Source organism: Heterocephalus glaber, unplaced genomic scaffold (assembly GCF_053883595.1).
Source record: "Heterocephalus glaber isolate CG9 unplaced genomic scaffold, H.glaber_assembly_v1.0 deba00001504, whole genome shotgun sequence".
Classification (NCBI taxonomy): domain Eukaryota; kingdom Metazoa; phylum Chordata; class Mammalia; order Rodentia; family Bathyergidae; genus Heterocephalus; species Heterocephalus glaber.
Genome location: NW_028258324.1, coordinates 51,774,083 through 51,790,665, shown reverse-complemented (window position 1 = coordinate 51,790,665; position 16,583 = coordinate 51,774,083). Strand labels below are relative to the sequence as shown.

Here is a 16,583-nt window from a genome sequence, read left to right as displayed (position 1 = left end):
CAAGTTGAATTCTGGACAGCTAAATTGGAAAGTCTGAACCTTCTGATTAGTATGCTTGATTGACTAAGAGCAAAAGCAGACTGAAAGACCCTCCACATAAATGAAAAATCTTGTCCTAATGGAGAGCATGTCTTATAACCATTCAGTCAGCTTCCATGGAGAGAAGATAAGCCAAATTAGGGCTAAAACAATTACAGACATTTTCAGGCACCTGTTGAGAAAACTGGTTGTTTTGACTTCCCCAAATTATTTTTTTTTGAAAATTTGTATTTTAAAGATTTCAGCAGAAACAAAAATATGGTATAATGAATACTCATATACTAATCACCTGACTTCACTAGTTCCTTTTATTTTTTCCCAAATTTCCTTTACTGGTATGTATCATTCTTATTCTAAATCATTTGAAAATAATCTGAAAGCTTCTTCCTTTTATTGTAAAGAACATAATTGATGCCACAGTAGTTCTGATGTCTGACAGAAGCCCTCTTAAAAGATCATTTATTGACATAAGAAAGTGAAGAACCATAGGGATCAGAAGGAGTGCTAGGTTTGGAATGATAAGAATGATAACCTCAGCTTTCCCATGAAATAAACATACGGCACGGGTTAAATCACCACTCAAACTCTGGACACTCAGTTATTCACTGCAGATCTGTGACCATCACTACCTGCACTGGCATTTATGTGAGCATTAGGAGTGCTTATGGGAGATAATGCATCTGCAGGAAGCCTGCAGTCTTACACAGGTATCATTCAAGTAGCTATGTTTAAAATAAATCTTCATTTAAAGTAGGAAGTATTCCTTAACCATAACTATAATACACAATAATAATGATGAACATGTATCCAGCATTTGCAAAAGGCGAACATGAAGACAACACTATTGTCATACTGGTGTTACAAGGAAGAAAATAAAGTTTAAGAGGGGATAAAATCTTAACTACTGGTCACAATAATTAAGTGATAGGCTAGAATGCAAATTCTAGAAATTAAAATGATAAAGCTAGGACTGAAACTGATCAGCATTTATACCCATGGGGTGTGAAGTAGAAACTAATCACAAGTACAAACAAACAACTGATGCCAGTATACACGTGAAAGTCATTCTTGTAAGAATTATGAAGAATTCAAGTATCTGTAGTTGCCTCTTCCTGCCCCCCAGCCCCATCAACCAGACTATATTCTCACACGTCTTTCCTATATTAAGTTAGTATTTACCTAATATAAAGCACCTTTATTAAAGGAAAACTTTAAAGTGAACTTCAGAGTTTATTTGAACACTCAAGGATTAATGAACCCAGTATCACTCATAACTGGAAGTTCAGAGAGGTGCATTCACTTCAGCAGCATGAACAGCAGGCTTTAGAGTCTGAAAGCAAAGCAAAGCACTTGCTTAACTGGCTACAGATAGACATTTATTTTATTTGGGTATGATCTGTGTTTTTTAAATAAAGTATATCTACCTGCTTGTATTAAATAAAAGCACACAAATTATGAAGCCAGAGAAAAATAAAACAATTTACATATTTAGTAAGCTATGCCAGGAATTTTTTAAAATCTCAGTGAAAACATTTTTATATATTGTTTGACAATTATCACATAAATTAAAAAGACTGTAGCCATTTTTACTTTATTTCTAATGCAAAGTACTCTGCTCCTGTCTCTAAACTGCTTTGGTGCTGACTTAATATGAAGCACTTTCATTTAGTTTTGCTAAGAATGATATTCAGAAATAAATCCAAAATACTATGAACTATTTGGAAAACTTTAAAAGCTAAATTATTTTACTAATCTTATCAAGAAACTATTTGATTTTATTAGATTCATTTGACCTAATTAGAACCCTATAGTTATCCACGGCTTTGGTTTATTTCAAATTAATCTGTGTCCTTCTAAACATATTGAAAGCAATAAACTATAAATATTAAAATATATAGACTATATGAGCACACATAATACCCTAGGAAGCACAGATGGGCTGATTTGCTTCAGACTGTTTTCTGTTCAGTATAAAAACCCCAACATTCAATCCAGGCATTTCCCATGTGTGGGAGTGAAAGGTTCTATGACTCCTGCTGAAAGTGTCACACCAACTTCCTAGCACGGAAGGGCAAGGGGGTGAGAATAGGCTGGCGCAGGAGGTGGGGAGCTGAGAGAAGGGACAGGTAAGAGAACATAGTGGGGAGGACGATAAGGCAAGATTTGAGATGGATACAGCAAACCTTACTGGCTGTAACCTAATTAGACGGAAGTCAGTTCTATTTTATTTGACCAGACAGTAAAAAAAAAAAAGCTTTCTCTCTCTTTTTTTAAAACAATTCTAGTTTAAGTAAAGGAATTTTTGCACATGTGAAGTTTATGAAAATGAGCCTAAATTTTGATATAGCCAATGCCAACTCCAGGGAGGCTGAGGCAGAGTTCCAGGCCAGGCTAGGTTACACAGTGTGTTCAAGGGCCAGCCTAAACTACATAATGAGAGCCTGTCTCAAGAAATAAAAAGGAGAATATTACCAAAAATATGCTGTTCTTTTGGAACAGAATAAAACATTTTGATATCACAAATACTTTAACATCTATAATATCCCAAAGTCAAACTATTCATTATAAATATACTATTGTGAAAGGCAAAGATATTGTTTTCAAAGAATAATGTGAATATGAAAACAATGCAAGTAAGCATGGCATGTTTTCAACTATAAGAATTTTTCCTGTATTTCATGCAATTACTTATGCATTGTAAAATTTGTCCCACAACTGCATGAAAAATGTTTTTGTGTAAAAATTATGTAAAATATTTGATATAGGAAATTTATATACCTCTGAAAAATAAGCACATTAGTTCTTCACTTGATCTTAGCCAAAGGACTGAGAAGCGATATATTAGTTCTTTATTAAAAGATAAGAGCAACAATTTTAAGACTAATAAAGTACAGTAATTTAAATTAAAACAAATAGAAACTTATAATTTAAAATTTTAAAATAAGCATGATTTTCTTGAAGAAATTTGCAGGTAGTTTCTTAGTAATTATAAATATCAGTCTACATTTAAACTTGCAATTAATAACGTATCTTGGTGGATTATAGAGCCTTTAATTTTTCCAAATTTTTTAACATGAATTTGATTTAAAATGTGGAATTACTCTAATATGATTGCAATTATTAATATATTTTAAATGATAAGTATTTGATGATCATAATATTCAAATAGGTATGAATTTATTACCTTAAAATCATAATAAATGTACCAGTTATAATCTATAAAGAAAAATGCAATAATATATAAAAAATGAAAACCATGGAAAAACATAAGAAAAATTGGAAATGTAAATGTAGCAAATATAAAAGAAATTTTCACCTGTAATATAAAAGCTTTTCAAACTTTATAAAACCATATATTTAATACACCACATGCTAGCTCATAGGACATATCTAAGTAAATGTAAAAGAATTGAAGTTATCCCCTGTATATTATCAGACCATAGTGCAATAAAATTGGAGATCAATAACATAAGAAACCGCAAAACCCCAACAAACACATGGAAACTGAATAACACCCTCTTGAACAACCAATGGGTCACAGAAGTAATTAAAGAAGAAATTAAACAGTTTCTACAAGTAAATGAAAATGCCAGTACAACATACAGGAATCTATGAGACAGAATGAAAGCAGTTCTACATGGGAAATTCATAGCAGTAAATGCCCATATTAGGAAAACAGAGAAAACTCAGATAAATAACCTAATGCAGAACCTCAACCTCCTAGAAAAAGAAGAGCATAATGAATCCGAAGCTCGTACAAGAGAGGAAATTATAAAGATTAGGGCAGAAATCAATGCAATGGAGACTAAGAGAACAATACAAAAAATCAATCAATAAAAGAGTCGATTTTTTGAAAGAATAAATAAAATCAATAAACCTTTAGCCAACCTTATCAAAAAAAGGAAAGAAAAGGCACAAATACATGCAATTAAGAATGAAAAAGGGGAAGTCACAACAGATCCAACAGAAATCCAGAGGATCATCAATACCTACTTCGAGAACCTCTACTCCAATAAAATGGAAAACACAGAAGAAATGGGCAGATTCCTAGATATATATGAATTGCCAAAATTAAATGAAGAATATATAGAAATTCTAAGCACCCCAATTACAATGAGTGAAATTGAAAATGTAATAAAATATTTACCAACAAAGAAAAGCCCAGGTCCTGATGGCTTCACTGCTGAATTCTATAAGACATTTAAAGAAGAACTAATGTCATTACTCTTTAAACTCATCAAGGAAATTGAAAGGGAAGCAAGGCTTCCAAATTCATTCCTGGAAGCAAGTCTTACTTTGATTCCAAAACCATGGAAAGACCCAACCCAAAAAGAGAACTACAGGCCAATCTCCCTAATGAACACAGATGCAAATATCCTCAACAAGATACTGGCAAACAGAATACAGAGTGTCATCAAGAAGATCATACACCCTGACCAAGTTGGATTTATCCCAGGGATGCAAGGATGGTTCAACATTCGTAAATCAATAAATGTAATACACCATATTAACAGAGTCAAGGACAAAAAACATATGATCATCTCAATAGATGGAGAAAAAGCATCTGACAAGATCCAGCACCCATTCATGATAAAAACCCTACAGAAAATTGGAATAGAAGGTCTTTATCTTAACCTGATAAAGGCTATCTATGAAACACCAACAGCCAACATTCATACTAAAGGGTCAAAAACTGAAAACTTTCACACTAAAATCAGGAACAAGACAAGGATGCCCACTATCACCACTCCTGTTCAATTTAGTTCTGGAAACATTAGCCACGACGATTAGAAAAGAGAAAGAAATAAAAGGAATAAAGATAGGAAAAGAAGAAGTTAAACTGTCATTATTTGCTGACCATATGATACTTTACATAGAAGACCCAAAAAACTCCACCAGAAGACTTCGAGACTTAATTGACAGATTCAGTACAGTAGCTGGATAAAAGGTCAACACTCAAAAAACAATAGCCTTCTTGTACACAAATAACAGACTCACTGAGAGAGAAATTAGGGAAACAATTCCTTTTACAATAGCATCCAAAAAAAATTGAAATATCTAGGAATCGATCTAACAAAGGAACCAAAAGACCTCTATACTGAAAACTACAGCATTCTGAAAAAGAGATCAAAGAGGATACAAGAAAATGGAAAGACATCCCTTGCTCCTGGATAGGAAGAACCAATATAGTGAAATTGACCATACTTCAAAACTACTATATAGATTCAATGCAATGCTGATTGAAATTCCAACAATATACTTCACAGAACTAGAGAAAACAATCCAAAAATTCATTTGGAACCAGAAGAGACCTAGAATAGCTAAAGCAATTCTAAGCAACAGAGACATGGCTAGGGGTATCACAATCCCCAACTTGAAACTATACTACAAAACTACTGTGATAAAATCAGCATGGTACTGGCAAAGGAACAGACCTGAGGATCAGTGGAATAGATTAGAAGATGCAGAAACAACTCCAGACATGCTCAGCCACCTCATCTTTGACAAAGGAGCCAACCACCATCATTGGAGGAAAGATAGCCTATTTAATAAATGGTGTTGGAAAAATCTCGATTTCAACCTGTCAAAGATTAAAACTAGACCCATATCTATCACCATGCACTAAACTCAGATCTAAGTGGATTATAGATCTAAATATTAAGACAGAAACACTAAACTTGCTGGAAGATAAGTTAGGTAGATGTCTTGAAGATATTGGCATAGGAAAAGACTATGAACAAAACCTCAGTAGCATGGGAACTAGCAGAAAGAATCAACAACTGGAGTTTCATCTTATTAAAAAGCTTCTGCACTGCAAGAGAAACCTCCAACCAAGCTAACAGACAACCTACAATGTGGGGAAAAAATTTTAGCAGCTGTAACTCAGACAAAGGTCTACTATCTAGAATATATAAAGAACTGAAAAAAATCAGACCCCCCAAATTCAAAGACCCAATTCAAAAATGGGCATCTGAAATGAACAGACATTTATTAGACAAAGAAGTAAAAGCAGCAAACAAATATATGAAAAAATGTTCAACATCACTGGTCATTCAAGAGATGCAGATGAAAACAACACTGAGATTTCACCTCACCCCAGAAAGAATGCCTGCTATCAAGAAATCAACAAATAGCAAATGCTGGCAGCATTATAGGGTGAAAGGAACCCTTTTCCATTGCCAGTGGGAGTGCAGACTGGTGCAACCACTGTGGAAGTCAGTATGGAGATACCTCAAAGAACTAGAACTAGAGGTCCCATTTGACCCAGCTATTCCCCTGCTGGGTATCTTCCCAAAAGAATTAAAAGAATCATACCACAGTGATATGTGTGCACCCATGTTCATAGCGGCACAGTTTGTAATAGCTAAAGCTTGGAAGCAGCCCAAGGGCCCATCAGCTGGAAACTGGATAAAGAAGATGTGGGGTTTTTTTAATAAAATGGAGTACTATTCAGCCATAAAGAATGAAAAGCTAGAGTCATTTATAGCTAAATGGATGCATATCGAGGACATACTCTTAAGTGAAATAAATAGGACACACATGTGTAAATACTGAATAGTTTCACTAGTGTGAGAAACTGATAGCGTATACAAGAGTTAAAATGATTAAAATGAATAATTGATAATTTGAAATAGGAAAAAAGGTCCAAAGACGAAGGAGAGAAGGGAGCGGAAGGAGAAAGGAAAAGAGGGAAAGAAAAACTATGAGAAAAGAAAAAAAAAAATGGAAATGAAATCTATGTAAATAGGGAAGGGTGGAGGGGGTGAAGGGCGCACCTGTAATGGGAAAAAAAAAAAAAAGAACCAAGATACATCATGTACAGGTACAAATACCCAATGCTAAATGTAAATGAATTGTATACCTAAAGTATACCAATAAAATCTACCAATAAAATTAATTTTTAAAAAAACATATATGTAAAACCACAAGAGATTTTTTACTAACTATAATGCACACAGGTCTATAAAACAATTGACTTATATGCTAATAATTATTAAGTAATATTTTATTGAATGTAGTGTTTTCAAACTTCAAGTGAGAATATCTTATTCTTCTATAGATAGATAAAGCTATTATAGTTTACTAAACATTAATTTATTATAAAAATAGAATGAACACCTTCTGATATCAAAATCAGATGTATATTATTTATCTATATTTTAATTGCACAAATTTGAGAGAGAAGTACTTTTTCCACAAATATGACATTTTTAAGGATATTTTCTTCAAAAAGTAATTTAATCATGTCTCTATATGTTGGTAAAATCTGTACTGCTGTTAACTACTATGTTTTCTTAGCAAGATACTAATAATTAATCTAGTTCTATCAAGAGATAGCAAAAGGGCGGGACTTAGGGGAATAGAATGTATAGTGAATGATAATTAGACCTCAGGCGTCTTCTTGTAAAGCCTTGTTAGCATAGAAACACATATTTTATCTTATTTTTTTCTTTTAACACTTAACTCTCCTATCATTGCACAAATATGAGGAATTATGTGACATCTCAGACAGTTTTAATTACTCTAAATCTCAATATGCAAGAAAATCTTGAACTAAAATTTCAACATCATAATAATTCCAGAGAAAATCTAAACCCTAAGTAAAACCAACAAGGAGGGCTACACCATTGAGTAAGTGTTGAAGTTTCCTGTAATGACCCCTCAGAAGCACAACCATTCGAAAAACAGAGTAAAAGAAGATAATAAGAGATCTGATAAAAGGTTTGTGAAATTCAATGTTAACTTACATTTAATAACTATTACTAGGATCTTTGTTTAATTAACTTAAATGCATTATTTCAATTAATTTCTATGAGAATATTATGAACTAGGCAATTTAATGATGCTGTTGGAACCATATATTACACCTCAATCTTAAAAATAAATTTTAAATTTTATATTAGAAGTTTATACGAATACTCTCTATATACAACATAGTTCCAATCTCTATGATAGTATTTACTATATTACACAACTCCACAATTTCAATACAAAGTCTATGAAAAACAAAATACTGAGGGTTCTAAAAACTGAAAACATGTACTATTCAGGTAGGTTATTTTTGATATTAATTTTCAATTAAAAATTGAAATTATACTTATTTTTAACCTTGCCAATCTATTTATATCTTATTGCATCCTCTAAAAATATAAAAACTCCAATTCGTTCATTTCAAATATTCAAATTTTGCTACATGGTACTTGCATAATCTTTATTGTAAAATAAAAAACTGGAATCTTGATGTGAATATTTTATCTGTAACTGATTTATCAAATAAACATTATATTATCTTTGGATCAGTTCTGGAAGTTTGAATGAGTTGTCACATTTCTCCATCATTAAATTTATGCCCTTTTTCTTTAGAACATCATAGAGTTTTAAGGGTTTACTAATCATATTTACTAAAAATTTACCATGTTTGCATTTTAAGATTTAATCCTCACACTACTTTATTACTTGAAATTATATTTTACAATCAAGGTAGAAATTCTGAAACCAAATAAAATAAAGAAAATGCAAACCCTAAGACTTCAGAGTGATTAGGTAGTACTGTTAATTCTCATAATCGTCAAATAGAAAAAAAATCTTACACTTAAGTTTATTTCTCCCATTCTTGCATTCCAGCAATGTTATGTTTCACTACTTAAAACAAGTTACTTGCTAAACATAAAGCAAATACAGAGTTTGGGAGGGCGGTATATCCTATCAACAGCAGAAATAAAAATTTCCAACCAGACCCAGGAGGAATGGGAAAAGGAAGGTCAAATGTAAAAGACAGATCAGTACTAAAACAAAGTACCACAATAGACATCTACTTTGGCAAGTCAAAGTAATTATCAAAAAGTTAATATATGTCTAGAGCTTGTTTTGCAGTGACACATAAAATATAAAAAAAATTCACAAGTATGGATTAGTTTTAAGGGGCTAATTTGAAGGAATTCCTTATTTTCTTTCCCTCCTTCCTTATATCCTCTCTTCCTGTCTTGCTCCTCCTTCTTCCTCCCCCTACTCTCTTCTTTCCTTACTTGCTTTTATTAATTTATGTTATAACATTTATTTGGGAAAAATAAAATGTTCAGCACTTTTCCTTTATGAATACATGAATACATGATAATTATTTATAGTAACTATACTACAATAAGATATATGCAAAAGTCAAACCTTCCAAAACATGACATCACCTGCTATGATTTCATATATTTCATATTATCTAAAAATATAATTAAATTAGATTATCATGTCGGTAAAACATAGACATGACTTCTAAATTATGCAGCTAATTTGTCATAAACTTTGAAGATTTGTAGACACACGTCATTTGGTTTTAAGCCATGAAAAATAATGTAATATTAAGAATGGAATGTGAAGCACTCAATTAATTATTGTTGCTCCAAATTCACTTTTGTAAAATCTGATTGCAGAGTGGCAGAATAATGACACAATCTAAACTCTTTTCATTATAACTTGTGACTGAAGTTATACTTTAGAAAATATAATATTTGGTCTAAGTCATTACTTTAGAAAAGTAACATAACCGTGGAAAGTGAAAAGTATAGATTTTTTTATAAGTAGCAGATTTAGCTTTAAAATGCATGATACAGTTGTTTTCTGATCTAGTGTTCTGGTGTTGACCATATTTCCTGTATACAGACAGCAGCTCTGGAGTCCTACAATTACACAATATGGAAGCACTGGTCTTTAACTACTTATTAGTATTGAATATGAAGTGTCTCATTAAATTAATAAACATGCTTTTTTGTATTAAGATAATGTTTGCTTTATATTTTTATTCATAATATGCCATCAAATATTGTCTTAAGAAAAAAAGCAAGTTTCCCTCCATATACAGAACCATACCTAAAAACATATTTCAGTGACACTAAATTAAACATTTGTATTCATCTGAAATATTCATAGACTGTCACTTCATGAAATCTAGTTTCCTTCATGTCAAGGAAAATACATCAAAAGTTTTAGTCAGAACTTTCTTTTCTTTCATAATATTATAGACAACTAAGTTAGGTAAAAATATATAGGCAGTTAGGTGTAGGCCGTAGAGGAAGTCAGTACAGAAGATGAGACCACATCAAAACTGTGGCTGGAGGGCACATCTGAAGAAGATTAAGTCACAGTGGCCAGATTTATGGGCTTCCCTAAGGGATAAATGGAAGCTTGAGATAATTAGTACCATCATTTCGAGATTTCACATATAAACAAGCAATTGTCTCATTAGGGTTGGACCATCCTCTCTCACTCACTATGACTAAGAATACTAAAACTAAGAGTAGGAATAAAGACAAGACTAAAGCTATAGATCATTGACCAAGTTTAATGATGTCATCCATATGCCCTTGCTACTACTGGATCAATATTTGCCAAGTGGCTCTTCTTGTAATCTTAAGGGTTGATTATACTTTTGACCCACATTGCACCCACCTCATGATTTTGCTCTATAAAACCTTCCCAGAGAAGTGGGCTCCATGGCAACTCATTAGAATGCTTCTTGTCTCTCAGGAGCTATTCCTCTTCCCAATAAATTTTCATACTCTTAACCTCTGTTGTTCCCTAGAATTCATTCTTCAACTTTGGAGAACATGAACTCAGTATATCTGACATCTAGCATATTGGAAGTTACACATTTTCCCCTTGTTTCAATAGAGTCTTTCTCTCCTTTTATATTACTTCAACCTCACTGTCATATCACACAGGAAGCTATAACACCATGTGCATATATTGACATCAACACACATACACATAGACACACACACATCATATTTTATCTTCAAATATATTAACTTTTTTTTTCAGAACCCAGGCATTGAACCAGGGCTTCATGAATTCCAGGCGTTTAACATTTAAATAATATGAAGGGTTTTTTTCTTAAATACTCCCATATTTGCAGGAGGCAATCTGTATTTTGAAAGAATGAACAAATCAAAATTATTTTCCACCTCTTGTTTCCCTCCAGGCTCTTTGAAAAGGCTTGTTTGTCTAAAGATGACTGCTGATCGCTGCCTGCTGCACAAGCACAAGGACAGGAGTTGGATCCCCAGTACAAAAAAAAAAGATGACTGCTGAGCTTAAGTGGAGGTGAGTCATACACTGGGTAAACAATGTGCAACAATGTGTGTGTGCAGGCATAGAACAAAAAGGCACTTGCCTTTCATACTTCTTATTCGTGTTAAAATATGAATCTTATCTGTTGAAAAATAAAAAAAATTATTTATAATAAGCTAAAAATCATTTGGTTCTAGGATTGTAAAAACTGACACTGTATGTTTAAAATATGAATAAGAATAATTTAAAAATAATATTTACTAATATCTTCCTGAATAAAAGTGCTAGGAATATGATGTGGATTATCTCACTTATAAAATAGCAGTAGTATTTGTGGTTTTAGTGTGTAATTTCCTTATGCACAAATGGCATAGTTAAGATATATATTCATTTGTGGCCAGGTGTGGTGGCAAATGCCTGTAATTGCAACACTGTGGGACGCTGAGCCAGGAGGATCACAAGTTCAAGCTCATACTGGGCAGTTTAGCAACCCAGAGAGACTCTGTCTCAAGGAGCAAAAAAGGGCTGAAGATCTAGATCATGTATAAAGGTCCTGAGTGAACCATTAATACCTAAAAAAATGTATACAGAATTTATAATTTTACTGCATACAAAAATGACTCCTTCAGGATGTGAGACTGACGTGGTAGAAGGTGTAGACTACACTTTTTAGAAGGATTTCATTGAGTTGGAGTTGTCACTAAAGTATACAATAATTTGTTTTTATTGTTGCATTTTGTGCAAATGACAATATGAAGAAAATCAAATATTTTATCTATTTTATAAAAGAAAATTAAAGCTAGCATGTTTTTCAGCCATTTGAGAATTTGTCGGGGTCTCAGGGTCTGCTTTACAATGCCCCATATTTATACTGAGAGAAACTTGAGTCCATTCTGACAAAATATCTTGTTCTAAAGTTAAAAGAATCAAAACACTCTTCTGTAAAATAAACTGCTGTCAATACAAACCTAAAAAGGAGCTTGAAGCCTGTCCTCTAAGGTTTAAGCTTAAGGAAACTCCTACAGGGTAGCCCTGGAGAGCTTCATTGACTTTTCTGCAGCAACAGGTGTAGATTTCAAGGCATGGATCTAAAATCCATTTGTGTTTCACCGTTGCTGCTGGGCAAATGTGGGATTTTATCATCAATCCCTTCACAGAGTTTAAATTAACACATACACATTATTTATGATAAAACTAATAAGATCTCCTCCTTCTTAGATGTAGGCTATTTTTCTACTCATTTCAGGAGACAGTTTGATAACACAATTATGCTTCCCCTTTGCCTTTACTAATCTCAGCTACAGAATCCCTTTCAAATTCATTTTTGAGCTATGGTTTAGTACCTGTTTCACAGCTAAAATAAAATTAATTTCTCTCTTTACTCATTCAGCTGCATGTTCCAGGATCAAATGCTAATTTAGTATCATGATCAACAATTGTGATGTACAAAGAAAACAGTTGGCCCCCTACCTTTTTAAAAGCCAATTGTATTATCTAACTTTTGAATTGCATCCCCACAAATGTATTCAATAGATGACTGACAGGCGAAGCAAGTTGAGCAATAATTATGCTGCATAATCACATTTAATCCATATCTCCTTTCTCTTCCCTATATGAATGTGTGCTAAAAGATTCAATATTAATGAGCTGTCCCCAAATCTCTGGGACAATTCACATAAAACAGAGATGGCAAGAATGTAATTTTAAAAGCTAAAGAGAAGATTCACTGTCTTTTCTGGCTAGAGGATAATACTAAGTTTATGGAAAAGCTCTATGGGGAGGGAGACACTATAGAATCCTCTGTTCAAAGGTCTTTAAGAAAAAAGATTAGAAAAAATGATACCAGGTTCTTCATAATTATGCCCTATTCCAGATAAAACTGTAAATCAGTACTTTATAAGCACGCCAGATGTTTCCAATGTAAATATTCTCTGAAATAAATACAAAGATACTTGCTTAGTTTTTACATATTATATACTGGCTAGAATTTGGGACACTTGGCAATATGCACTATTGGAAAAAAAGCTATCTTATTTTAACTTGAAATTTTAGGCATTTTTGTGTTTACACAATAAATACAATCATTATAGAACATTTAGCAATACAGCTAAATACAAGGAAGGAGTAGAAATCATCCATAATTCCACCTAGGCGGTTATATATTCACCCCTACCACCCACATATTTTAGTAACTGGTAGTTGAACAAATGGATTCATGTGAATTTCTTTCCCACTGCCCTATTAAACATATACAGATGGGAATATTTTGCCTCCGATACATAGAGGAAAACATGGACTGTCCCATTATTTTTCTTTTTGGTAATAACAAGTGCCATAATCAATCTGATTCTGCCGTCTTAGGTAATTAGGATGACTAGTCTCACATTATTATCAAAACTCTACCCTTGATTTAAAACTTCATCATCCAGTCCCTCCACTTGCTCAGATCTGCTGTTGGGAGGGGGTGTGGTCTGCTTTATTTCCTTCCCCATGTACTAACTATATCTCTACTTCTCTGGTGTTGGAGGGGGCTTAAACATTAGGAGTTCCATGGGTAGCGTTTTTCTGACTTCATTTTTCTAATAGAAGTCCACATCTTCTGGGGCTCATAGATGTTAAAAGCTGCCTCTGGGTCTCATGGGCACTGTAAGTTTACTGAAGCTGCCACTGCTGTCATTTCCTTGATCTGGAAAATGTAACTAATTTGGCTGTCACTGACTTTGAGATCCACATCCTAAGTGAAAACTCTGGTACAGCAGGGAAAGTGAATGACACTGGATTTCTGTGTTAGCATTTGCACCGAGTCTGTGGGAATTACATACACACCCTTCTATTCCCAATCCCAACACAGACAACCCTTTCTGATCATTTATTAGCTATTTGTTGAGCCTAACTCTTACCTTTGGGTTTCTCTCTGTGTAAGAGATTAGTATACCATGTCCTCTATACTGCAGGGGGCAAACACTGAGCCCTCCATGTAATTCCATATGAAGTTCCAGGCAGCAGTTATGCGGTAGTAGATTTCTCCAGTTATTGTGAGGGGCTTTGCAATATTCTAACCTATTTTCAGTTATTTCCTGTGACATGGTGATGGCTGGTAGATACTTTTGAAATGTTTGTTCTTTATCTTAGACTATGAATTAATATTCTAATTTAGCATCTAAATTATCTACCCTGATTTACTACAACAACAACACACACACATACACATGCACACACCACACAGACCCATACATACACCTTAAAGACTCAGGGTCTGAGGTGAGACTACCTAGGTTGAAACCTTGATGGTTTCATTTAAGGAGCTCTGTCTTTGAGCTATTCTCATCTTGTTCTCTACCTTAGTTATCTCATCTTTAAATTGAAAGTAATAATCTCTACCCCCAAAACATGGTTATTGTCAACATCGATGTGACAATGTGCAAACAATGCTTATAGCTATAAAAACATAATCATTATTATGATAATTATAAATGTTATCTTTTAACTTATTTGTTTGACTTAGGGTTTTCATATAATTAAATATTCTTTTAAAGATTACATAGTGTACATACAACATCTTTTTCAATACTGAATGGAATGTGTGGAATTTTCTAATATTTTGTCATGTTGTTGATCATCACTGTTTCCTCAAATACACTTTAATTGAATAGGCATTGCTGAGTCAAAATTGTATAACTTCGAAGCACTTAGTACATACTGAAAACAAAATATATGTAAAATAATATGAAAGCAAAAATAATATTATTTTGCACTATATTTTTAAAGCTATATTAAAATTTTGACCTGTTATCTACTATTAGACACTATTACAAGTAAGTATAAGAACATCTTTGAGAAATAATGAAATAAATGTAAGATGTTCTCTTCTTTCCTAATAAAGTATGTCAACATAGTTTTGGAAATATTTTTAGACCTTGGAATTCTCAAAGCTATTTTAAGATTATCTGCAGAACCAGGGAATTCCAATGACATAACTACACTGACCATTCTTTTTAAATAGTAAAAAAAAAATGAAGTAAGAATGAGCAGCAGTGTCTATTTTGGTGGTTCATTACCAGATACTTAGATTGAACTGCTTTAATTATGTAAATTCATCTAGTGGATGAATGTTAATAAACTTCTATTTAAATAAAATAAATCAAAATTCTTTCTTCTCGTTAGGCTATTATATCTTAATTAAATTCTGAAGCACAGTCAGTAGCTTCAATGTTATACAGTTGGCAAAGTCAATCACTAACGGGTATAAATCAGCCAGCTACTTGTCTAGCGTAAGGCACATGGCAGTTAGTCGGTTTTAATAATAGAAGTTTCACACAGGTTATGAAAAAGTGACACATAGTTCTCATTTTTAGTATTTCAGATAGATACTATTATGGAGAATACGCTAACTTTATCAAGGTCCCCCAGACTCACCAATACCTTGCTTCAGAAATCATGTGTCTTAAGGAATAAAAACATCAACTTACTTGTCTTAAAGATCTTACCTTAAAATATTCAATTTTTGAAAAAAATCTCCCTGTGACACTCATGTTTTCCCTCCCTTTTTTCCCCCCTCTCTCTCTCTCACAGACACACACACACACACACACACACACACACACACACACACACAGAGAGACAAAGTCCATACTCAAAAAGACATATAAGTCCAACCAAACAAAGAAAAATATTCACCCTTACACCATTAGACCAACCTTATAAAGTAGTGGTAATTTTCCTAATTTCATGAGTGCAATATGATTTGTTACATTTTTCACTTTTTTAATCCTTTTTAAATCATCTGCAGTTCCATAACTCACATCAATGACTTCAGCCTGAAAGAGAAGAAAACACAAAAACACAGCCTTAGAGGAAGAATTAAAGCTGATTGTGAATTTCATGTGACAAAACTATTTGTAATAAATGAAATCTTTAACAGAGAGCTAATACTGTTTTTTACCCTGTCCCAATCATGATAAACAAAACTTTTCTATTTTTATCATGGTACAATTCTTCTGTTCACTTAGAAAAAGAGTGTTGATCATTTTTACTTTGCCCTTCATCTCCTAAGCAAATCAAAAATGTAATATATTCCCCTAACATACCATAAAGTTTCATTTATTTTATATCCAAATTTCTGGAATTTGAGTTATTTTATGAATAATCGCAAGATTTTTTTTTTAATTCAACAACAATCACTTCATTCTCAGGCTTGAAATAAAACCCAAAGATTGTTCATTGTTTCAATTTTCAGAGCAATTCAAATCATTCTCATGGCCAGCTGTAAATGAAAACCCCTTGAGCTGTGTAAGATACAACCCGAACAACTAGGCTTACAGGTCTGACATTCTAAGACTTTAAAATGAGATCCCAAATTACCATGTCTGTCATAATTCCCACCATCCCTTACCTATAGTTATTTTATATTCTACATCAATATTACTGACTTTTAAAATTCTTCTTTGTCTAACATAAAAAGTTCATAATTTCCCGGACACCCTAGC

The 16,583-nt window shown here is 33.0% G+C and overlaps 1 protein-coding gene across 11 annotated transcripts in view; it reads right to left on the bottom strand.

Moving 5' to 3' along the window:
- Naaladl2 (N-acetylated alpha-linked acidic dipeptidase like 2) overlaps positions 1-16,583 on the bottom strand; it is an 891,856-nt gene that overhangs the window by 524,761 nt on the left and 350,512 nt on the right. For all 11 annotated transcript variants that reach the window (XM_087186985.1, XM_087186986.1, XM_087186979.1 and 8 more), the window contains one exon: positions 15,795-15,914. In XM_087186985.1, the coding sequence (XP_087043111.1) occupies positions 15,795-15,914 (120 nt within the window). The remainder of the gene's footprint in view (positions 1-15,794; positions 15,915-16,583) is intronic.